This window comes from Apodemus sylvaticus, chromosome 17 (assembly GCF_947179515.1).
Source record: "Apodemus sylvaticus chromosome 17, mApoSyl1.1, whole genome shotgun sequence".
In the NCBI taxonomy this organism is placed as follows: Eukaryota; Metazoa; Chordata; class Mammalia; order Rodentia; family Muridae; genus Apodemus; species Apodemus sylvaticus.
Window position 1 is genome coordinate 24027166 of NC_067488.1, and position 25008 is coordinate 24052173.

Sequence of the window (25008 nt, forward strand, 5' to 3'; positions counted from 1 at the left end):
GGCATCTCTCTCTTTAAGTTGGGAACGTTTTCTTCCATAATTTTGTTGAAGATATATGCTGGCCCTTTTGTAAATCTTCACTCTCATCTATACCTATAATCCTTAGGTTTGGTCTTCTCATTGTATCCTGGATTTCCTGGATGTTCTGGGATACAAACTTTTTGCATTTTGTATTTTCTTTGACTATTGAGTCAATGGTTTCTATGGTATCTTCGGCATCTGAAATTCTTTCTTCCATCTCTTGTATTCTGTTGTTTATATTTGCATCTATGGCCCCTGATTTCTTCTCAAGGTTTTCTATCTCCAAAGTTGTCTCCCTTTGTGATTTCTTAGTTGTTTCTACTTCTGTTTTTAGATCCAGGATGGTTTTGCTCAGTTCTATCATTTGTTTGTTTGTGTTTTCCTGTAATTCTTTAAGAGATTTTTGTGTTTCCTCTTTCATGACTTCTGCCTCTTGACTCAAGTTCTCCTGCATTTCTTTAAGTTTTTTTTTTTTATTTTGCGTTTCTTCTTTATTGGCTTCTATCTCTTGAGCCTTATTCTCCTGCATTTCTTTAAGTGATTTTTCTGTTTCCATTATACGGGTTTCTAGCTTATTCATGTTCCCCTGTATTTCTTTAAGAGATTCATTTATGTCCTTTTTGTGTTCTTCTAGCAGCATCATGATCAGTGATTTTAAATCCAAATCTTGTTTCTCTGGTGTGTCGGCATAACCAGGACTTGCTGATGTTGGAGAGTTTGGTTCAGATGCTGCCATATTGTCTAGATTTCTGTTAGTAGCATTCCTGCGTTTGCCCTTTGCCATCTTGTTCTCTGGAGTTAGTTGGTCTTGTCCCTGGCTGGTGTTTGGGCCTCCTGAGGGGCTCTGGGGCTATTACTGCAACACTATATGGCTGGGTTTCCCCTGTAGCAGATTGCTGATGTGCTGTCCTCCTCTTGGGTGCCCTTGCAGCTCTAGTGTGCTTTGCCCCAGATTGTGTCTGTAAACCAGATGGAGCCCGTTTGCACCTTCAGGGAGTGCTGATGGTGTATGCTGCTGGGACCCACTCTGCTGGGCAGCGGATCTCCCAACCGGGTTGGTGCACACAAGGCTAGCCTGGCTGCTCAGGCCCTGGGTCCAGGTAAATGCCTGGGAGGCCAAGGTCTGAGCAAAGTTCCCCTCAGGCTATGACTGTTAATTGGGTCTGTCAGGTGGCCAGGATGGTGGGCGTGTGCGCTTGCGCTCCCTGAAAGTGCTGGGAGAGTCTGCTGGGCTAACAACCTCCTGGGCGGGTTCACACACAGATGGCCCACCAAGCCGCCCAGTTCTTGGGGTCAGTCCAGGTCCTATTGGGGCCTAGACCCCCGCTTTGTTAGCCTCAGGCTATGCCTGTTAGCGGGCTATGCCTGCTAGAGCTCTCTGGTGTCCTGTAGGCAAAATGGCAGCGTGACCCCCGCGATGTTGGCCTCGGGTTATGTTTGTGTACCTCAGTCTGTCAGATCTCTCTGGAGTCTGAAACCAAGATGGAGGTGAGTTTCTCCTGACTGGCGGGAGGCAGAGTTCTGAAGTGGCTTCTGTGCAGTGAAAGGCACTGTAAATCCGCAGCTGCTTGCAGCCCGGCTGGCCAGCGAAGGTCATTGGTTGTGGGCGCAGGGCCTAACTGGACCCTGTGTCGCCTTGGTTCCACTGCTGATGGCCCTTCAGCTGGACCAGCCACTGCTGCACTAGCTGCAGTAGCTGCCGCCGCCGCTGCTGCTTTTCTTCTTTATTGGCTTCTATCTCTTGAGCGTTATTCTCCTGAATTTCTTTAAGTGATTTTTGTGTTTGCATTATACGGGTTTCTAGCTTATTCATGTTCCCCTGTATTTCTTTAAGAGATTCATTTATGTCTTTTTTGTGTTCTTCTAGCAGCATCATGAGCAGTGATTTTAAATCCAAATCTTGTTTTTCTGGTGTGTTGGCATAACCAGGACTTGCTGATGTTGGAGAGTTTGGTTCAGACTCTGCCATATTGCCTAGATTTCTGTTAGTAGCGTTCCTGCGTTTGCCCTTTGCCATCTTGTTCTCTGGCGTTAGTTGGTCTTGTCTCTGGCTGGTGTTTGAGCCTCCTGTGAGGCTCTAGGGCTATTTCTGCAACACTGGATGGCTGGGTTTGCCCTGTTGCAGATTGCTGATGTGCTTTCCTCCTCTTGGGTGCCCTTGCAGCCCTAGTGTGCCTTGCCCCAGATTGTGTCTGTGAACCAGATGGTGCCCGTTTGCTCCTTCAGGGAGTGCTGATGGTGTATGCTATGGGACCTTTTCTGAGTGATGATCACTCTGTTGGGCAGCCGATCTCCCAACTGGGTTTGTGCACACAAGGTTAGCCTAGCTGCTCAGGCCCTGAGTCTAGGCAAAAGCCTGGCAGGCCAAGGTCCAAGGAAAGTTCCCCTCGGGCTATGAGTGTTAACTGGTTCTGTCAGGTGGCCAGGATGGCAGAGTGCGTGAGCTCCCTGAAAGTGCTGGGAGAGTCTGCTGGGCTAACAAACCTCCTGGCTGGATTGGCACACAGATGGCCCACTGAGCTGCCCAGGTCTTGGGGGCAGTCCAGGGCCTGTAGGGGCCTATACCCCCTTGCTGTGTTAGCCTCGGGCTATGACTGTTAGCCAACTTTGCCTGCTAGAACTCTCTGGTGTCTCGTAGCCAAAATGGTGGCGTGCTCACCTGCGGTGGGCCAGGCAAACAACCTCCTGGCCAGGTTGGCACATCGATGGCCCCCGGATAGCCCAGGGCCTGGGTGCAGGCCAACTCCTGTCGGGCTTAGACCCCTGCGATGGCCTTGGGTTATATTTGCGTACCTCAGGCTGTCTGATCCCTCTGGAGTCCGAGAACCAAGATGGAGGCGAGTCTCTCGTAACTGACTGGTGGGAGGCAGAGTTCTGATGTGGCTTCTGTGCGGTGAAAGGCGCTGTAAATCTGACGCGGCTTGCAGCCCGGCTGGCCAGCGATGGTCAGTGGTAGTGGGCGCAAGGCCTGCCTGGACCCTGTCACCTTGGTTCCACTGCTGATGGCCCTTCCTCTGGACCAGCCGCTGCTGCTATTGCCGCAGCTGCCTCCGAGACTTCTCTATGCCTATAATCCTTAGGTTTGGTCTTCCCATTTTGTCCTGGATTTCCTGGATATTTTGGGTCAGGAGCTTTTTGCATTTTTCATTTTCTTTGACTATTGTAGCAATGCTTTCTATGGTATCTTCTGCATCTGAGATTCTCTCTTCTATCTCTTGTATTCTGTTGTTGATCTATGACTCCTGACTTCTTTCCTAGGTTTTCTATGTCCCAAGTTGTCTCCCTTTGTGATTTCGTTATTGTTTCTACCTCCTTCTTTAGATCCTGGATGCCTTTGTTTAATTCCTTCACCTGTTTTGTTGTGTTTTCCCTTAGTTCTCCAAGGGCTTCTCCCTGTTTACTTGTGTTCTCTTGTATTTCTTTAAGGGAGTTATTTATGTCCTTCTTGAAGCCCTCCATGATGCCCTCCATCAGCATCATGACCTGTGACTTTAAATCCAAATCTTGCTTTCCTGGTGTGTTGGGGTATCCAGGACTTGCTGTTGTGGGAGAATTGGGTTCGGATGGTGCCATATTGCCTTGATTTCTGTTAGCAATGTTCCCACGTTTGCCTTTTGCCATCTGGTTATCTCTGGTGTTAGTTTGGCCTGCTGTCACTGGCTGGCACTTGCCCCTCCTGTTTGTTTGCCTGTTGTCCTATCTCAGCAACTCTGGGTGAACTGCTTTCTCCTGGCACAAATTGCTGTGGTATAGCAGAGTTCCTGGGTGCAGGTGGAGTCCTGGTGCGGCGTGCCCCAAGTGATCTTCTACTCTGGTGAAACCTGCCTACCAATCTGTTGCACAGTCACAGAAGCAAAGATGGCAGCCGAAACCCACTCTCTTTTAGTTGTATTTGGGTATGTACCTCTGTGGCCCCGATCAGCTCTGGATATAGGATGCTGGCTGTCTCCTTCTCACTGGCCGCTGGGTGTATAGCTGGCTTCCTGCCCTACTTGGAGATGGTGCACTGTGACAGAGGCTGTTCCAGATCCAGAGGCTGGAAGGCTCTTGCCAGAGGCCTCCGGACTGGATCCTCCGCTCTGCAGGACTGGACTCACCTGTGCAGGCTGCCTCTTCCTAGCTGACTGCTGGGTGGATAGCTGGCTTCCTGCACTGCTTGGACTCCAATCATGTTTTGAGCCTGGACAGATCTTTAGAACTCAGTAACACAGACTCGTTAGCAAGTGGTTAAGTCTTGAATAATATGTCATCACTGAAGATGTATGAATGGCTGAGAACCCTCATTGAAGCCTGCTCAACATCACTAGTCTTGAGAAATGCAAATGACAACCAGAATGTGATCTTATAGGACACTCACTAGAATAATTGTAATTGGAACCATGACTGTCACATGTTAAGGATGTAGTAAATATTGCGTGGTTGTTTTTTTTTTTTTTTTTTTTGTGGAAAGGGAGATTCTTAATAGAATAGCTGTTTATCACAGAAAACATTTTGAGATTAAACTTAGACTTAATCATACAACCCAAGACTTCTGATCCAAGGAGAAAACATTTGTGAGCAAATGTTTTTAAAAAAAAAGTATATCTATCTATCTATCTATCTATCTATGCATGCATAGAGAAAGGCAAATCTCAACTCTCAGACAAGCATCTGTTTTCAGTCATTAGTCCTTAATGCAAACCTCATGGCTGCTCAAGAGAGTGATGGATAAGGGCTTATGAATGAGTAAAATCATGGCCTTCTGTGTGGCTCAGGGACAAATCACGGAAGGAGAGAGAGAAAGCATGTTGGAGCTGGAAGACAGATAGCAGAGGAAGTCCATAGGTGTGACATAGCTGGGTGGTCTCACACGCCCAGCAGGTACCGTTAGTGTGCTCGGCTTGCACGGACAAGCCTGACCATACAAGTCATGAATGGGGGAATGGGGGAATGGGGGAATGGGGTCACTGCACCCTACCCCTTCCTGATGAACTGTGGCCACTGATGCACTCTGGGATGGGAGCCATCACCTTCAGTTGTGTGAACTCAGCTGGTTCCAGTGAGTTATTGCAACCCCGAAGCCATGCAGATGGCTCTGGCCAAACCCAGAGGGACATAAATCAAAAAGACATTAAAGACACTAATGTTGTGAAGAGATTAGGAGGGAAGGATGGTGGGTGGGAGGGAGGCGGGTGACACAGGCCTGGGAGTACAGGCACATGCTGTGTCGCCACACTTGGGTCAACCTTTGATTGTTTGTAAGGCTGTCTGCAGTTCCCATAGAAGTCAATGTGGAGCTCTGCTTGCTACAGTTTAGTGATTCCTTGCACCAGCTGAATGTTAGAGAAGTGGAACTGGGCTGCACCTGAGAACCGTCCAGGGTCGGCGGATAGGCCATTGCTCTTGTAGAAGCACCTGGGTGATTAACGTGTGTCTCCCCCGTGCAGCTTCTTCAGCCCAAGCTGGAGAGTCTCAGTTACTGAAGAGAATCACTCAGGTGTTCGGGACAGAGTGAGAATGGAGAAGTTGGGTTTTGGACTTTCACTTACCTGGAGAAAGATAACACCTGAGCAATAGATCTTAAACTCGGGTCTCCCTGGTAATGAGGATCAACACTTGGGAAGCTCTGCAGTGTCTTTTGGCTATTTTGCAGAGGCTAACGTGCTTCTTATGCCATTCAACAATAAGGAAGTCATTGCTCATAATTGGAGGCCCTGCGATTGCTTTCGAATTTTGTAATTTAGGTGTTGTAATGAAAGATATATTTAGCTTATGATGATTTAACTTGATGTTACTTATGTGAAAAGGGTGTGGGAGAATTTGTAAATCCTTGTTTTGTAGTCTGCACAGCAGGAGGCTTCTTAAATACAGCTGTCATTTAAAATTCTCTTTAGAACTCAGCCGCAGATATTTTATTACATAATCACATTAACAGCTAAATTGTATGCTAACTTTTTCAAAACTTAGTCAGGGGATGAGGGATCAATGTTGGCTGTATATGTTTGGAAGATGTTTTAGGAATGTAAAGTTAGTAGATTGGTTGTGTGTGTGTGTGTGTGTCGTGCACACACATTCATGGCTCCTGCTTGTGTCTATGAATTATTTCAAAACTGAGTTTATAATTAAACAATGGCATCATTGTTATAAAGAGTATAGCTTCCTAGGATGCCTACATTCAATTCTAGACTGTATGTTAATATTTTATTTTGGCATAATTATTAAATATTTTTATTATTTTTCATTTCTTAAGGATTATATACAAAATAATTGTCAGTATGTCAGGATACTCCTCACTCTGGTTGTCTGACATATTTTTATTTCCCCTTATATTTTTATGGAATATTATTTCCTTTATATAGTTTTAAGTTTATGTTTGCATTGTTGATCTGTGAATAAAGTGAGTGTTAGAAGGTTTTTAAACCCACTAAGAAACGTACTGATGAAAGATAGTGGCCCCTTTCCTTACAGTAGAACTTTGCCTGAGAGTAGCGCACAGTTGTGCAGCACTTACCTAGCATGGACCAGGCTTGGGGTTGAACTCTATCTAGCACTATAAAAAAATAAATTTTTTGCTAATGAATTTTCTAATCATAGTATATACCTTCACTGTGGTTTATGTTAATTTGTAAAATTTGAAGCTACTGATTGACAATCGGTAGTTTCTCTCCTTCCAATTTTATCTGTATCATGTAGCTAAGATGCTTTGCTGCCTTGGTGAAGGAGCATGCAAGCCAAGCATTGACTCATTGATTGATTGTGCCAAATACAGACGTAGAAATAGAGGTCATCTTTTATTTATTTATTTATTGTTTTTTTTTTTTTTTTTTTTTTTTGGATTTGGTGTTTTTTTGAGACAGCCCTCTTTGTATAGCCCTTGCTGTCCTAGAACTCAGTCTGTAGACCAGGCTGGCCTTGAACTCAGAAATATGCCTGCCTCTGCCTCCCAGAGTGATGGGATTATAGGCGTGCACCACCACCGCTGAGGTCAACTTTTATAGTTCATTGATCAGAACTGAATAACTGCTAAATGTAAGTCTGGTATTTCCTATGGAGTGTATGTGAAAGTTATTAAATAAGTCTTCAATTAACACTTGCCAGAATTCTGAGACAACATATTTTAAGTGACTACAATTGTCATAGTTGGGAGTTCTGTAAAGTAAATGTTTCTCTTTGGAGAAAAGCTAGGTGTTGTCAACACATAATTCAGTGTTTACAGGGCTAGCCAATTTGTAAGCTAATACACAGAAACTAGAGACAAGTGCAGCGTGAGCTGTTGGCTCTAAGGTGACCCGTGAATTATGGTCACTCTGTTTTCGTAGAACCTTGTGTTTCTTTTCTAATGACCTTAATGTATGTTCATTTCTAGAAGAACTGTTTATGAAGGAATGATGTATTTATTGTAATCTAATTGCCAAAATTATTTGATACTCATCCTGTTTAGGAATAATCTTTCATTCACAGATCCTATCTGTGAAGTAGACTGTTGCAGTGATAATATAATTTTAGTGATCTTGTTTTAGCATTTTTCCCATGTGTATGTATATCAGATTATTATATTATATTAGTATGTATATTAATGAGAGACGGCTCAGCAGTTAAGAGTGCTGACTACTCTTCCAGAGGACCTGGTTCTAGCCCCAACACAACATAAACACCTGTGACTCCAGGAAATGTGGCATCCTCTCCGGCTGCCATAGGCACCACTCATTCATGGAGTGCACAGACACGCATTCCACGACATTTAAAAGAGAAAAGCTCAGCTATAGCATTCCACTTCCAAAATTCTGGAAATCATGCAGGGAAGGAATTCAGGACGCTCCGTGTTCAGTAGCCAAGCGTTCTGTGACAGCCAGCCATCAGTGGTCCTCGTCTCAGAACTCAGACACAGATCCCTCGTTTTACCCCCGTTAGAAGGCAACTGTTTGTCTTGTGTACTTTAAGGCATTGCTAGATTAGCGCTAATTCTTGCTTAACGCAGTTGCTATGTAAATGAAAAAGAAGTCTGTACATGTTTAAATGTACATGCATTTGTGGCCCAATGTTTTTTCTCTGTAGTTGATTGAATTCAGAGAAACAGCCTGTAGAGAGTTGTTTTTCTGTTCTATTTTCCTTCCATCAGTGTCAGTTTATTCTACTTTGAAGAAATGGGAAGGATGCAGAGACAGGCAGATCTTTGGAGTTAACTGGCAGGCAGCTTAGTGGATTGGTGAACTCCAGGTTCAGTGGGAAACTGTCTCAACAATAGTGTGGAGAGTGACCAAAGAGGATACCACATGTGGACCTTCAGCAGCACACATGTGCATATTTACACACTCATCTACATGCCATTTAAATACATATGCCCTATAGACATGCATGTCTCACACACACACAAAGCTGAAAAATATGGACATGTAGGTATAAGAAGAATATCATGAACTTTAGTCAGGGCACAAGAACAAGTCCATAGTGATTAGACATGGAAAGTTCGTACTTTTCACTGCTTTTAGGACTCTCTGCTTCAGCGCCTTCTCAACGAAATGGTCCCAGGTGTACTGGAGCGACAGCTTGTTTGATCATAGCGTCCCAGGGAGGTGTGCAGCCGTTCTCTCCGAGGGATCTAACAGGTGCCTTGTGATGAGCACCATTTCCCCACTCTTGGTGAGATCTTTGTTTTCCAGTTCCCGACGTCGACGTGAAAGGAGAGTTTTCTGGCTATCATCTCCTGCTGCAAGGCAGTGGCGAGAGAACATGCAGAGCCACCTTGCTTCACTCGGCCAGCCAGATCAATGGCTCCTTTGCGCTCAGTTTCATTCACGGGAAGATGAAAACAAAGGCAGAAGAAGCCAAACTGAGTGAGTATTAACCCGGTTAGAAGGGAGCCTCTCTACACGCGCTGGTATGTTTAATTAACTTACATGGCTTCAAGTGGCAGGAAAGGGAATGAGACTCCGTCTCCGCCATGAGTTTACCTTTATTTTAAGCACATTTTTAACATATTTAATATTTTGCTCTTATTCTTTCCTTCCTCTCCCTCCTCCCAGATCCTCTCTACCTCCCTACATACCCAACTTCATGTTCATGTGGCCAACAATAGAACATGGAAACTAACAAACAAAAATCAACAAGGCAAAAAATACCAGACAACAACAATAACAACGACAAAAAGCACACAAAACCATGGAGCCCATTTTGTGTTGGCAAGCTACTCGTGGCATGGGGCCTGCCCTGGAGTGTGCCTGATAGCCCCAGTGAAACTCCAGCACAGAAAACTGGTTTTTCTCCTCCCAGCAGATATTAACTGCAAAGAGCCTCTTGCTTAGGGGTGGGTCTGCACCTATTTCCCTGTCTTCATGCTGGAATTTTAAATATAACATTGCTATAATTTAAAATGAAGAGAATTAATTTCTTTACAATATACAGAATAAAAATGAGCTATTAGCTTTCAGTTTCTGATACCAAGTTGTTAATGTTTACTGTTTTCAAAACTCAAAGCAATTATTTAGAAAAATTATTTATGTTTCTCTCAAGCCTCTTGTTTCACTGGCTTTGTCTGCCTTTTTATTTCTCCAAGTTTCTGTATTTTGGCTGTCTATTGCTGCCTGATAAACTACCTCAAATTTTGCAAAGACCAGCATATTATTACTCGTCATACTCTGCTGTGTCAGGTGCTTCACCTGGAGTTTGATTCTCACATGTGGTTATAGGCACACAACCAGAGCTCTCATTGGAAACACAGGGCCTGCTGTCCTCGGTGGCCTCCATCCTATGCATGGTATCTGGGCTCGAATGCCTGGGACATGGGGATCTGATTCTCTTCCATGTTGTCTTTCCCAGGCCCACCTTGGACTTTCTCATAACGGCCAGGTCTGAGAGCACTCTGGCTTCTTACATAGTTGCTGAGTTCCTGTAGACCTGTTGTTGCTCAGAGGTTCCATGTCTTCCAGTGACCTAGCCTAGAAGTTATTCCAGCTTACCTTATTGCCTGTATTGTGAAATGTTTTCACTAATAAACAATGCTAAGCAAAGACTCCTACAGCATGGAGAAAAGTAAAGATCATTACCATGCCAACAACCTGGGAATGCAAGTACTAATGGCTACTGCGTTTCAACTCTGGTTTAAATCCATCATGTCCTGGCTAACTGTTTATATAAGTCCCATGAGCAGGACTCACTCATTCATATATATACATATGTATGTGTGTGTTTATACACATACATATATATGTGTATACATATGCACACATATATACAGGTATGTTTATATAAATACATATGTGTGTATATATGAGTGAGCTCTGCTCATGAGACTTAAATAAATGGGCACATATGCCATGTCATTAGGCTTATTACTACTCACAGACAGGGAGCAGAGGGACAGAAACAACCCAGGATCGATCACAGGCCAGCCTCCCAAGATTAATAAGCTCTATGGTACACATACATACCATATGTGTATGTATACTGTTTGTGTCCTACTTATAGCACAGTTGAGAACACCAGAAGGCATTCTTCCCTAGGCTACATGCTTCTGGGGTCACATACTCCCTAGACAAAGCTTTGAGTAGCCCACCGTTGAAGGTGAGAGAGGATCCCATCCCAAGGTTCTTTTTGTGTGCCCTTAGAGTAGATTTCCTGCACATTCCAGTTATCTGAGAGCTACAGACAAGCAGAAAAGAGGATGAGATGGGATCAGCCAAGTCCGTCCCAGGACTGCGTTGCATAGTTTTATCCTGCACTCTCTATGCAAAGAACTGAGTGGAGGCTGGCAGGTGAATGCCTGCTGCATTGTGAGGACCGTGAGGACTGTGGGCAACCTGTACTTAGGAACAGGAAACTGTTCTGTCCTTATTCTCTAAGTCGGTAGAAGAGAATACCGAGTAGTGCAGTCTACTCTGGTGCCCATGTCACCCCCAAGGAATAAAGAGTCAGATCAAAGATTAAAACCCAGCACAATACAGCATGCCTGTTTCCCATGTTTAATTAATTGTTCCTTTGAAATCCGTGTGATCAGGAGAGGTGATTGCTGCCTCTTACTTTTCCAGTCCTGTTCTGACACATTCCCTAGGAGCTGAATTTTAATTGTTATCACAGAGTATCACTAATGTTGACCTTTTCCTCGTCCTCAGGTTTCCCTTTTGACTTCTCGTCACTCCCAAGGTTTTCTGAGGAGCAGGTTTTACAGAGAGAGAAACAATTAGCCAGCGTTCAAGTTTTGGCTTTGAAAGAGTGCCTGAGTAAGTGACATGTGGGCATTTGATTGTACTGTAGGATGCTGGTCTGTCTATGGCAGCCGCCTATGCTTACACACTTGTTCCTACGCATGTTGTTTTTTAGGTGTGATGCGTAGAGCTCTGTAAACAGGGATCTAGTGTAGATGAGGCCTGCAATGCTACTTTTACTGGAGTCAGAATATCTTGGTTGCCAGTTCATCATGGTACATATTTTAAAAACCTATATGGCCAAGGAAATTACATATTTAAAAAAATGTATCCTCTGAACCATATTTTAGAAAAGACATAGAAGTTTGTTATTTTACTTAATGGGTATAATCCTTATGTAGTTTTGGTAGTAGGAAGGCAGGGACTGAAAATAGAAGAAAGTGAGATTAGTCTGTTAACTCACACATTGATTCTTTAGTTGAACCATCACTAAAGGAATGAAAACTAATCACAATTCACATACTGAGTTGCCATCATGAGTTTTCCTTAGCTGGGACACCTAATACTTTTTAAAAAGAGATTAGGTATTTTTCTTTCAGCATTAATATTAAATTGGTTATCAATCTGAATTTTTATAAGTATTAGGCATGCACTGTTTCTTAGAATTAATATATGGAATATTAAGAGAAAATAATCACTACTCAGTTATTCATGTAAGCACCACAATGTTTTCTTAGGTGTATCAAGGTAATTGTGCATCAATTTGTAATGTTCATTCAGGGAAAATACTGTTAAAAATAAACATCAATTTCAGTAAATGGAGGGACATGGGAGTGAGAGGGTTCAGTGGACAAAGGTGTGGGCACCAGGCCTGATGGACTGAGTCCATCTCCAGAGCTCACCTGTGTAAGGACAGAAATAACTCTGAACACCACCCGAGGACTGTGGCATGTGCACGCATGTGTCAGCATACAGGTACAGTCGTGTACACATACACACATGCACATGCATACACAGGTGTACAGATTAAAAGGGAAAAGAATTTAAATGGTAATATATGTGTGTCTGGGGCCATACATAGCTCAGTTGGTAAAGTGCCTGCTGTACAAATGTGGGGACCTTATTTCAGATGCTCAGAATCCATGGAGGAGTTGCGTGTGGTGGTGCATACCTGTACCGCTTGAGAGGAGTTAGCCCTGAGGCTCACTGGCCGGCCAGCCTAGCCAATGATGAGCTGCACATTCAGTAAGAGACTCAACCTCAAGAAATAACATGGAGACTAAGCAGGCTCAATGGCTCAGTGGTGTGAAGACACTTGCTGCATGATGACCTTTGTTCTATCCCTGGGACACCACATGAGAAGAAATGAAGTCATACCTACATGTACTCCATCCCCCAACACAGAAAATGGTCTCCACACATGTATCCGTGTATACCTACACATGTGCACTTACCCTCATGTGCACACACCATATAAACTTGTAACTGGCAACCTGAAGCATTAAATCTTGGCCTAGGTGAATGATCCAGTGAATCCATTTATGGTGACTTTCTTGCTAAGCAAATCTCATCTATTCCCATCCAGTTAGTACTGGATGAGAGTTTTGGTAGCAGAAGTGCATTTGTACATTTTAAGAGGCAGAATAATGGGTTACCAACAAGTTCCCTGTATATGAATGAGTGTGCCCGTCAGTGATTTGCCATGTGTGGGGAGTGTCTGAGTGTGCCCGTCAGTGATTTCCCATGGTTGAGGAGTGTCTGAGTGTGCCCGTCAGTGATTTCCCATTTGCCTGAGTGTGCCTGTCAGTGATTTCCCATGTGTAAGGTGTGAAGAGAAATGTTTTTAAGCACATGTGTATATTGTGATAACTAAATATTGTCAAGATCTTTTAAAATCAGCCCTTTGACAGTGCTAAAAAATCCCTTTGCATAAAATAAACCTTCTAAGAGATATCGTTGAAATACCAATAAAACAAAGGATAAACAGTCTCGTTCTTATGATATTTCCCTGACCACTTCAAATGATAAGGAACTGGTAAAATGTGTTCATTAATGATGCTGTTGACATTTAAGACATCATGGATATCAAATAAAGGTTGTTAGAGTTTAACTTCATAAATGAGTTTACTTTCTTCAGTTTATTTTTTAAAAGTATCTGATCCTTTGTATTAATGATATATAAAAATGTAACTTTGTAATTGAATATTACTAATTTTTGTAATTTAACTTTTATTCTTGGAAAGAGCTAACCATGTCACACCTCAGTAATTTTTTTCAAGAAAATGTTTAGAATGCTGAAAAGAAAATTTAGCATTTGACACTAGAGAGTTGAGTGTGATGTAAAATATATAACAGGCGGTGCTGTTCCCAGTGTTGCATGGAACACATCAGTGTCTTCAGATCTTTTAAAATTTCATTCACACTAAAATCCTGATTCATATTCAGCTGATGGCTTTTAGATATTTCTTTTTAATTTTCATTAGTGTTAGCTATTTAATAAAGAATATAGCATTCCTTTGCTGATCCATTTCAGAGTATTACATTTCCTCCTGAGTGCTTGCTTCTCTCTCACGTATATGCAAGCTTATTTGTATGTTTTTCTTTTGGTGAATGTGTAGTTGATCGTTTATTAAAGCTCACCTATATCACTTCCTTTATCTTAGTTATTAAGGTCCATGTGCTCTCTCATCCCACTTTCCAAACCGTGTGTAATTGGATGTCTTTGTAAGTCAAGGCTGGCCCTGAGACATCAGTAGAGTTTTAGATAATAAAACAGGGACTGACTCCTGAAGCACATTGCTCGTGTATCTTCTATGGGAAAGCAAGGCATTGAGAGCATTTTGCTTTGAAGTACGACCAGCTGATTGTACAGAAAGGAAATACACTGAGGCCACTGAGCTCTTCGCTGAGAAGATCTTTTAGAAACAAAATATCAACAACTCTGATTTGACTTAGTATTTTTGGCCACAGAAATCTTCTGTTTCTTACCCTGGGCTAAATCTGCAAGGTCCCGAGAATACACGCTTCAGTGAGGTAGGGTGTTCCGGGCCCAAGTCATAAAGCTGGTGTTCTAAAGGGGGAGGTGGGCGCTGCCTTCTCACCAAAGGCCTTGCCCTGTTCATGTCCAAGCTGCACGTGCTCTGATGTAATCCGCTTGAATCCTCTGAGCCTGGGCTTGGGAAAGCGCCTCATAAGACAGTAAGTTCTCCATAAATGGCTGTTGAATTCCTGTCAGTTTGTAGGATAGCAGAGTTATTTTAGAAAATGTGATTGGTCCAGAAGTGTTTTTATAAGAAAAGTTTTATCTGAAAGTAATACATAGATACGGTGTGAAAATTCAGATGATACTGGAAAACTTCAAGTGAAAACCAGCAGTGCCTTCTCAACCCTTCCCCATCCTGTCTGTCCTCAGAGGCCTGTGCTCAGCCCTCCAGGCAGTTCAGGTCTTACTTCCTGTTTTTAGATGCTGTTATATATATCTCCAGTTTGAGCATTTTCTTAGCATCTAACTGTGGCAGATAAAGAAGCAGTGTCTCTAAGTCTGTCCCCTGTCCCTTCCCAGTGACCCGGAACTGTGACGGCAGGCATGGGCTGGCTAACATTCAACAGCATAGATAAGTGTTCTGCTGAGCTGTGTAATATTATGATACAGTGGCTTCTGCTCGCTCTGCTCTTAGAAATCTAACCCCACTCCCGTCTGCTGCAGTCATCTTGCTTTGTTTTATTGGTTTGACCCACTCCCTGCAGGTATTGTCTCCAGAAGGTTTACTATGAATCATAGTATGTATGCCTCACCCTAACCTCATCCTGATTTCCCGAGCTGTATACATGATAGACCATTTTTTACAACATCGTCAGTTTTCCTTAGATGTGTATTAATTCTTTCCCCAGTTCTCCTTTTCCTAGACCTCGTATATATTCTGGGCCAGAGCACTTGTTTTTCTTTTCTTTCACCATCTTGTCTTTTCTAGTTTTACAGCACACATTCCATTTTATTTTTCAGAGGTTTAAACATTTGAGTTGTCTACTTAATTGTGGGAATCTTTATTGGTTGATTTTTTTTTTTTTTGAGACAAGGTTCTATGTGGCCTTTTCTTGAAGTAGGTGTGTAGTTGTGGTGCCCTTGAGCTGTCAAGTCTTTGTTAGTAGCCGTCAGTGCACTAGGATTGCAGGCAGACACTGTCAGACCCAGCGAGGAGTCCGACTTTGTTCCCTGATTGTTTCCTCATCAAAGCAGCCTGTGCTTAGCTTGGTATCTTTATTTTAGAAAAATATTAATTCTATCACATTTTCTTTTGTTCTCTACAATGTTTTGGTTTCTCTCGAATCCTTTTTCTTCTGTTTCGCCTCTTTTTGTTGTCCTGACTTGATTTTGTTTTGTTTTGATTTTTAACTAGAAAGAACCCAACAATACCTCTTTTTCCAAAGTCGAAGTCAATTTAGGAAAAAACTGAAGAAATGTAAGGATAAATTATAGGTGAAAATGATATGTTTTAGATTATGGCCCAGCTGGCTTTCTCATTCATACGCTAAGTCTTGCACTTAGCTGTAACTGCTGTAACTGGGTAACTACAGACCAACCGTACTGGGGAAGGGCCCTGGGTGCTTTGTAGACAGGACATCCTGGAGTCTGGCTGGCTCTGTTGAGTGTAGAAGGAAGGGCTAGTCAAAGTCTGCCTGGTCACGTCCAGGCAGGACAGAGTCACTGAGTTGCCTGGAGCAGGACGGAGCCAGAGGTCCTCATGTGTTGAAGTTCTTGCACAGGAGATGCAGTGCCCCATTCCTTCGCTCCTGTCCAAGGCTTGCGATCATTTTCTGTCCATCCTGTTTTCAACTGCAGCTTTTATCTCCAGCCACTAATAGAACACTTGGCAAAAGTCACCGGGGAGTGTGAGGGGAGGATTCGGCACTCTGATGTGAGCCGGCCTCTGCGCACGCCTGGCACCAGCACCAGGGCTCTTCCCTTTGTGGGTGCTCAGCTTTATGCTTTGTTCTTAGAACCCTCCATACGGCCAAAGAGAACTGTGAACATGGCCCAGAGAGACTCATAAATTTCATAGGTGACAATCTTTGTCACGATGTCACAAAGTTAGTCTGTGATTACGTCTATCTCTCTGACTCTGATCCTTCCAGTGGGGCATTGTAGCCACTGGTATTTTGGTAACAGGGCTTGATATCTGATGTTTAGAATAGTAGAACTCTTATTTAACTTATATTTAGCCCCATCTTTAACATGACCTCTCTACATATTTGAAGTCTCAGTTTGGAAGTATTAGAACAAAATGGAAGCAGTGGTGCCTGTCTGCCCCTGAGGCTAGAGGATGGAGTGGTGAGCAGAGCTGGAGCTCTGATTAACCCTTTATGTCCAGTCTGGTTCCTCATTACATTTGCCCATACTCCCTGGCAGTAGTCTCTGCAGGCACCTAAAGTGATTGCCCCTCGGTTCTGCTGACTCAGTTTACCACTTACTTCTGTCTTCCATAGTTTGTTAAGAAGGATACTGTTTTGTTTTAATTTTTTACCGTGCCTTTAGGATTAGAGAAAAAAGGAACAGGGATATATGCTATTGTATTTAATAGAAAAATTTATGGATATTAATTTTACATACTGTATTAGGGTTCTCTCTAAATATGGAGAAAGAGGATTTATTAGAACGATTTACAGACTGTGGTCCAGCTAATCCGACAATGGTTGGCTGTAAATGGAAAGTCCAAGAATCCAGTAGGTGCCCAGCCCATGAGCTTTCAGCTGGTTTTCAGTATGTGCTGGAATCCTCAAGAAATGGGTTCCAATGCCAGTGAAGGTGTGGACGTGCCCGCAAGGCAACGGTGGGCAAAGAGCAGAGCTTCTTTCTGCTGTGCTCTGCTAGGCTTTCAGGAGAAGGCGTGGCCCACATTAAAGGTGTGTGTCTTCTGGTCTTGAAGATCCAGAGGAGAGATGGATCTTCCCACTTCAGATTAAGAAAATCCCTCACTGGTGTCCCCTCCACTTGTGGACTGTAGTTAATTCCAGATATATTCAAGAACAGCCATCCTATGAATACATTAATGTAAGATCATTTTTTATGCTCTGTAATATATGTATTTCTGAAGACTTGTAAGCTGGCCTTTACTGTCTATCAGTTCCTAGTATTAACCAATTACTCTCTTTTGCCTCATTTTTCATACCTCAAAATTATACTGTTAACTATGAATAAGTTCAAAATGAAAATGTTGCTTCATAGGAATGAAGACATTTATCTTACTTTCAAAATTATATTTAACAAAAAATAAATGCAGGAACTACTACTGCAGGTGCTCTGAAAATGTCACATGGTTAATTGTGTCTATTCGTCCTGCAGAAAGAAGAAAGGCTGCAAACCAGCCCGAAGCCATTTCTGCCGATGAACTCAAAAGTCTGTTGGCACTCACAAGAGAGCGTTTCCTAGACCACTTTGATGTTCTCACCCCTAAAGCAGTTGTAACGCAAACAGACACCATGAAAGCTGCTGGCACGGTGAATGGTAAGGGCCTTAGTACTTTAAATTTTTTGGTGGTGGTGATAGTGTGTATATAACACTTCTGTTAATTTAAATTCCATTAATTCTATTAAAATTTTATGAGCTATATTGGGCAAGCCAAAGTATATTTTATACATTTAAAGAATGCTGTACTTGTTTACACATGTGTGTGTGTGTGTGTGTATCAACTTGACTTATTTAATATAGCAGATGTTTTGCTAACACCTTTCATCGAGCATCTTTAGTTTAACTGTTTTTAAGCAGAGGAGGAAGCAATCTATGGTCTTCTTCATCTTACTAAGCTGCTAGAAAGGACAGGTTTGAAAAGCAAAGAAAGTAACATGTATGCAATGACCTGGATACAGGCAGAACTAGTGCTAAGCAACTTCACAGCTGCCACTCCTTGTGGTTAGGAGGTCACCATACTTCACAGGGGGAATTTGGAATCATTTTTTTTTTATTAACTGAGGCTTTCTGGAGTCTAATGTTATGGTGGATTTGAATAAAGGGAAGCTTTTTGGTGTCTAGCAAGAAAGCATCTGAGGCTCCCTTGACACAGAAACGGAGGACAAATTTTTGTTTTTATTTTATAGGAACCATTTTATTGTATAGGTAAATGAAAGAAAATCACAGACTCAGATTTGCAATGGCGTTTGAGCCCCCTTTCCATGATACTGTGGATATTCACAAAGAAATGAGCGTCACAGCCCTTTAATTTCAACCTAATTACACTGTAAAGCAGTATATAAAAACAGTGGGCCTTGTGCCCTACTGGAATGCAAACTCCTCCTAGTCTTCATTTGGGCCCCCGCTAACTGTGGTCTGGATTATTTTTCTCATCTCTTTGATGAAATGCTTGGCAAAATGTCTTTAAGGAAGTGTTTCTCTGCACTCATGGTGGGAGAGCATTTTACTGTAGGGGGAAGACAGGAGGATGGTAAAGACACCATCTGGCCGGCCCATTGTGTCCTCTCAGGAAGCAGAAAGGAATGGATGCTGACAATCACCCCTTTCTGCTCAGTCCAGGACCCAAGCCCAGGGCTTAGTGCTCTTGCACATTCAAGGTGTATCCTTCCTCAATAGTTAGATCACAGCACATCTAGACTTGTGGTTTTTTCAGATGATTTCAAAACGAGAAAAGTGGACAGTGAAGACCAACCATTGTAGGGCTCTGTCACTGGGCCTCATTAGCATGGAGATCTCTTTCTTGAGTCTACACAACCATAGGTCACATCTCTTTTACTATTGTCTTGGTCTGAGATGGTAGGGATGTCTCATTTACATGTGGAAGGGCTTCGGGGCATTTTCCTTATGTGACTGAGGGCCACAAATCTATGGGGAGGGGTCTGATATATGAAGGGTCTGATGCCAGGAGCAAGCGAAGCTCCTACCCTCCCTTCAGGGTCTCCAGGGCTTCAAGCCTTTAGCTCAGCCAAGGACCAGGCTTCCTATCATGGTTCACTGCCCCACAAACCATTGCATTGTCTTTGGAAAAATTACTTAACCTCCACACTTGGGTTTCCTTATGTTTAAAATAACAGCAATAATTCAGCCTACTATCTGGGAATTTTGTGAGGATTAAGTGAGTTAAAGCGTGTAACACTTAGAAAACAATAAGTACCACAAACATGCCCCGTGCCATTTGTGCTGTTGTTCCCATCGTTCCATGGCAGTACGGACATCAGACAGCAACTCAGAGTAATACAGTGAGTGTTGGAGACACTGTGTCACTGTGAATAAGGTTTCCTGCAGTGAGCAGGAAAAGGCGCTTCCTGGTTACAGCCTGTGCTCTTGAACAGGAGTACCAAGGCTAAACGCTGGCTCTGTGGTTTACCTGCAATTTGGGAACCCTGGCCTTGGGCTCCATCCGGTTCCCAAATTGCACATTTCTGTTTCCTTCCTACTTCAGTGAGCTTGATCCTTGGACCTGTGCTGTTCTTTTCCTCCGGGGCTTTCCCTACGCCTACAATTCTTTTCTCTCTGCTTTTACCTACTTATCTACTCAGTGGATGTTCAAGTGTTCTTCTCTAAGGCCTTCCCACGACTTGGCCAGTTTAAACCATTTCCATCATTTTACATTGGCATAAATGTGAATGATCTATCTGATCTATCTGATATTTTTCTTCTCTTCACACCATGGTGTCTTGAGGGTGCAAGGCACACTTACTTGTTCTCTCCACAGCTGCAGGGCCTGGCACAGAGCCTGGCATATAGGAAAAGGATCTCCCCAAATTACTCACTAAACAAATAGATGAAGACTTGTCAAGCCCAAACTGAAAACTGATAGGCTACTCATGTGAGCATGACTCCTACAAATACAGTTGTGACTGTTAACATTCTTTGATTTGAATAAATATAGCCTGTGTAAATTGAACTGCATGTAAAACTAGTAAGGCCGATCAATTTCATACCTCCCTTACTGCAACCAAGCACAGTTGTAGTTGTTAGCGACACAGGGTGGATTGCAGTGCCTCTGTTTTTGTGGAGACTAGCAAGTCTAACTAGTAACAGGTCTCCACTTGACTGTGCTGGAGCCAGCTTACTGACTCGCTGCTGAAGTTGGGGAGGACTTTCCAGTGGATATGGTGCCTGATATCTGACACAGGAAGTGTCTCAGCACTTCTTGGCAGATAGCAAGGCCCTGGAAATGAGTTTCGTCGGTAGAGTGAAATTGCTTTTCTTATTCCAAACATTTAATGTCATGTTTATAATTGCTCTGTGAAGTAGTTTATACTAGTGATAATTTCACATTTTCACTGTGGTTATTCTTCCTTTATCTGTAAGAACTAATGGCTTATCCTCATCAGCCACACATAGTGATATTACGACCTTTTGTTTGCTGGGATTTGTGATATGAAGGTCACTTTACCCTGGTTTCCTAATTGTATTGGTTCTATTTCTATTTCTTCATCTTGCAAAATAAGGTAATTTTCTTTATTTCTCAGGGAGCCTTTTCCTACATTTTTTAGGGGGACATGGCATATAGTATCCCAAGAAACAAATAAATAAAATACTGTATTTTATTTTACTCTAAGAATTATGTTTAGTTATTACCCCAAAGACCTGACATTTACTGATGTTTGTTTACTGTTCTTAAATATTAGACTATGCCATTCATATTTATATGTTACATACTCCATTAATAATTATTGTAATATGCAGGAATACATTGTTTGTTTTTTAATGATAACTTAAATCCTCTTATGAGCACAGAGTGTGCAATGGTGCAGAACTGGTATTGATTATTTTCTGTATGTTTTTATTACAAAGCCATGTCTCCATTAAGAAGCACATTGCTTTGCTGTAAAGCTCATTACCCTATAAAATGGATTTCACCACTGTTAATAAGAAATGGGAAATGGTGTGTTTTGATGGTTTGTTGAAGACATCCAAATGTAGGTATTAGAAGATATTTTAAAATAATGAAGGTTAAATATTAAGTAGAAAGAAAATAAGAGATATTTGCTTCCATTTTTATAATACCTTACAAACAAAACAGGTATTCCGTCAGCAGTGACTTAAGCTTCTAGCAATTTTGAGGCATTTATTAGAATGCTGTTTAATAGGTTAAAGTAATTCTTAAATCAAGGTAAGCTTAAAATTCAAAGCCAAAATACAGTTATTAATTTTGCAGTGTTTGAGCTAATACTTTCTGATGAGAATGGAAGCTGTCCTTTCAGGTTTTGTTGAATTCCGTGGTTAGGTGCAGACGCAGTGTAACTCACTGCAGCATAGCAACCAGCAAGATGGTGTCCACCAGCACTTTTGTTGAAGTCAAATGAGGCTGAGTTTTAGTGATTTGAAGGCATCTCTAACTAACAAATGAGTGGGAATTATTTCAGAGTAACCTTGAGAACATTATAAGCATATATTGGCCATTTATTATACCTTTGAGAATGAGGTAATCTTTTTTTGAAAGACATGAAATTTTTCATTCTGCTTAGACTGACTGTAGCATGAAAGTCACATAACATGTATTACAGTGTTCACTATAGAGTGGTTTTCTTTTCATTTGAACTCTTTCGCTGAGAATGGTGAACTTGTGTTTTTGTCCCATGTGAGCTTTAGCAGGCTCACTGCATTTTATCAGTAATAGCTCATAAACTTTATTTGAAGTATTTTTATTTCCAACAATCTTTTCAGTAACATTTTATACAGTTCAAGTCATTTGACAGGTTTTAAATGTCTCAATTGAGTTCTTAGTGTACACACACACACACACACACACACACACACACACACACACAATCTTTGTGTGTACACCTATCACTAATTATTTGTTTGTTTATTCTGAGGCAGTCTCACTGTTTACTCCAGGTAGGTCTTGAAGTCATTATAAAGCCTAAGCTAGCCTCCTGTTGTGACTTTCCTGTCTTAACCTCCCAGCACTAGGATTACAGGTCTGTGTCAACACACGCAGAGAGAGATACGTTCTTACATAGAGTAGTCATGATGTTACTGGATATTAGTGCTGACGTTTATTTTGCTCTCTTTAGATAACAGTACAGTTGAACCTTATTCTTCAAGTCTAATGGAAACCAATCCTCTGGAATGGCCAGAAAGACATGTTCTTCAGAATTTAGAAACTTGTGAAAAAGCTAAACAAAAAATGAGGTAATATTTGAGTTTGTAGAAATGCATGTTCAGTATTTTCAAATGAGTTCTCTTAAAACTTTAATTATTTAATATATCAGTAGCTTATAATTTCATTATAAAACAAGAATATATGCCTTCTTTAGTAAGTGGCTAATCAGTAGAGTAGCATGCGCATTAAAAGGGGAAGATCATCTTTCTTTTCTCTGACCTGTTGCTTTGCAAGTGTGCATAACCAGTGAATTCTGTAATTCTAGCTTTATACAGCATTTTCCACCAACATACACACTCAGTTTACTTTTTTATTGCTGTGATAAAACAGTGATTCAAAACAGCTTGGGGAAGAAGGTGTTTATTTGGTTTACGTATCCCAAACACAGGTCACTGAGGGAAGCTAGGGCAGGTACTCAAGCAGGCCAGGAACCTGGAGTCAAGAGTTAAAACAGAGGTGGTGCAGGAGTGTTCCTTCCCATGGCTTTTTCCCCCAGACTTGGCCAGCTTGCTTTCTTATATAATTGGGGACTACTCTTCCCAGAGTGGATAAGGTCTGCTCACGTCATGGAAATGCCCCACAGGCTTACCTACAGGCCAATCTGAGGGAGGAGTTTTTTCAGGTGAGGTCTCCTCTTCCTGTGTGGCCCTAGCTTGCGAAGTTAACAGAAAACTAAGCCAGCACACACACATGTGAATATGTACACAAGTCTATAAAATGGGGTGAAATTCCTCTTCTCAGGAGAGTCACTTGAAGCTGTTCTGATTTTTTTCCATATTTGTCCACATAGTAAGTAGGTAATCTCAAAGACAGAATTACCTTTGGTCTTTGGCTTTGGTGTGTAGTAGGCACTGTGTGGTTGCTGGGTAGTGGAATAGAAGCTCTCTTATATTTCTTTCTCAGTGTTTAGCTCTTCTGTTGATATCATTTTATGACCTGCTGTAATCTTTTTTCCCCCATAGTTGTGCACAAGTATTCATTAAATACCAGTTGTTTGGCCCTGGAGGCACATGAGAAAGAGCACCAGTGCCTGTCTCATTTGTGAACTCCTTTTATTTTTATTTCTTTTTAAAAAAGATTTATTTATTTATTATATGTTAAGTATACTGTAGCTGTCTTCAGACACACCAGAAGAGGGCGTCAGATCTCATTACAGATGGTTGTGAGCCACCATGTGGTTTCTGGGATTTGAACTCAGGACCTTCGGAAGAGTAGCCAGTGCTCCTATCCACTGAGCCATCTCTCCAGCCCTGTGAACTCCTTTTCATGGAGCGATAATCAAACAAAGACCAGTGCCACACGCGTAAACAGTTCCACAGCCCCCGTGTCTTCAGAGCAGGTGGTCGCTCAGGGAGGGGCGGCTCTGAGCAGGTGGTATTTGCATTGGTCTTCTTTATTGCTCCTGGTTTGTGCTGTCACTCTGACTCCAAACACCATCTCCCTGTGGCTTTCTAGAGAGGGAAACAAGGTCTTTCTAGCTCTCCTCCCTAGCTGACACTGATCTCAGTTAGAACAGAGAGTTTAATGTGCATGCATGGCCGTTCTTGAACCAGAAGCGTGCTAGACAATCAGCATCTGGGCCAAGCATCACCTTTCTTGTGTCCTTTACAGCACCACAGCTTGTAGTTAAATTCCTTCTCAGAACACTGAGGGCCATGTTAGGACTTGTGTGAATGCATTTTCTATATCTCCTTTATTGCTGGATTTACCTCTATCCACTCTAGCTCTGCTGGAGTCAGTCCTGTGAGCTCTGGGTGCAGGTTCACAAATCAGAGTGAGCATTGTTTGCTGTGTTACCGTGACATTTAGGTCAGCATGCAGAAGAATGCGCATCGATCCATTCTTATCTCCTTGTACTAAGCTCAACTCCAAATGGATCAAGGACCTCCACATAAAACCTGACACACTGAAACTAATTGAAAAGAAACTGGGGAAGACCCTGGAGGACATGGGCACAGGGGGAAAGTTCCTGAATAGAACACCAATAGCTTATGCTCTAAGATCAAGAATTGACAAATGGGACCTCATAAAACTACAAAGTTTCTGTAAGGCAAAGGATACCGTCAAAAGGACAAAACGTCAACCAACAGACTGGGAAAGAATCTTCACCAACCCTAAATCTGACAGAGGGCTAATATCTAATATATACAAAGAACTCAAGAAAGTAGAACCCAGAGATCCAAATAACCCCATTAAAAAGTGGGGTATGGAGCTAAACAAAGAATTTTCACATGAAGAACTTCGGAGAGCTGAGAAACACCTTAAGAAATGTTCAACATCATTAATCATTAGGGAAATGCAAATCAAAACAACCCTGAGATTTCACCTCACACCAGTCAGAATGGCTAAGGTCAAAAACTCAGGAGACAGCAGGTGCTGGCGAGGATGTGGAGAAAGAGGAACACTCCTCCACTGCTGGTGGGATTGCAAGATGGTGCAACCACTCTGGAAATCAGTCTGGCGGTTCCTCAGAAAACTGGGAATATCACTTCCTGAGGACCCTGTTATACCACTACTGGGCATATATCCAGAGGATTCTTCAGCATGCAATAAGGACACATGCTCCACTATGTTCATAGCAGCCCTATTTGTAGTAGCCAGAAGCTGGAAAGAACCTAGATGTCCTTCAACGGAGGAATGGATACAAAAAATGTGGTATATTTACACAATGGAGTACTATTCAGCCATTAGAAACAATGAATTCATGAAATTCTTAGACAAATGGATGGAGCTGGAGAACATCATACTAAGTGAGTTAACCCAGTCTCAAAAGATCACTCATG

General features: G+C 42.2%; 1 protein-coding gene across 1 annotated transcript in view; it reads left to right on the forward strand.

Moving 5' to 3' along the window:
• Nucleotides 1-25008, forward strand: part of Mtbp (MDM2 binding protein) — a 73895-nt gene that overhangs the window by 27739 nt on the left and 21148 nt on the right. Inside the window, exons 12-15 of the mRNA XM_052160586.1 lie at nucleotides 8661-8834; nucleotides 11109-11216; nucleotides 17482-17643; nucleotides 22137-22254. Of these exons, the coding sequence (XP_052016546.1) occupies nucleotides 8661-8834; nucleotides 11109-11216; nucleotides 17482-17643; nucleotides 22137-22254 (562 nt within the window). The remainder of the gene's footprint in view (nucleotides 1-8660; nucleotides 8835-11108; nucleotides 11217-17481; nucleotides 17644-22136; nucleotides 22255-25008) is intronic.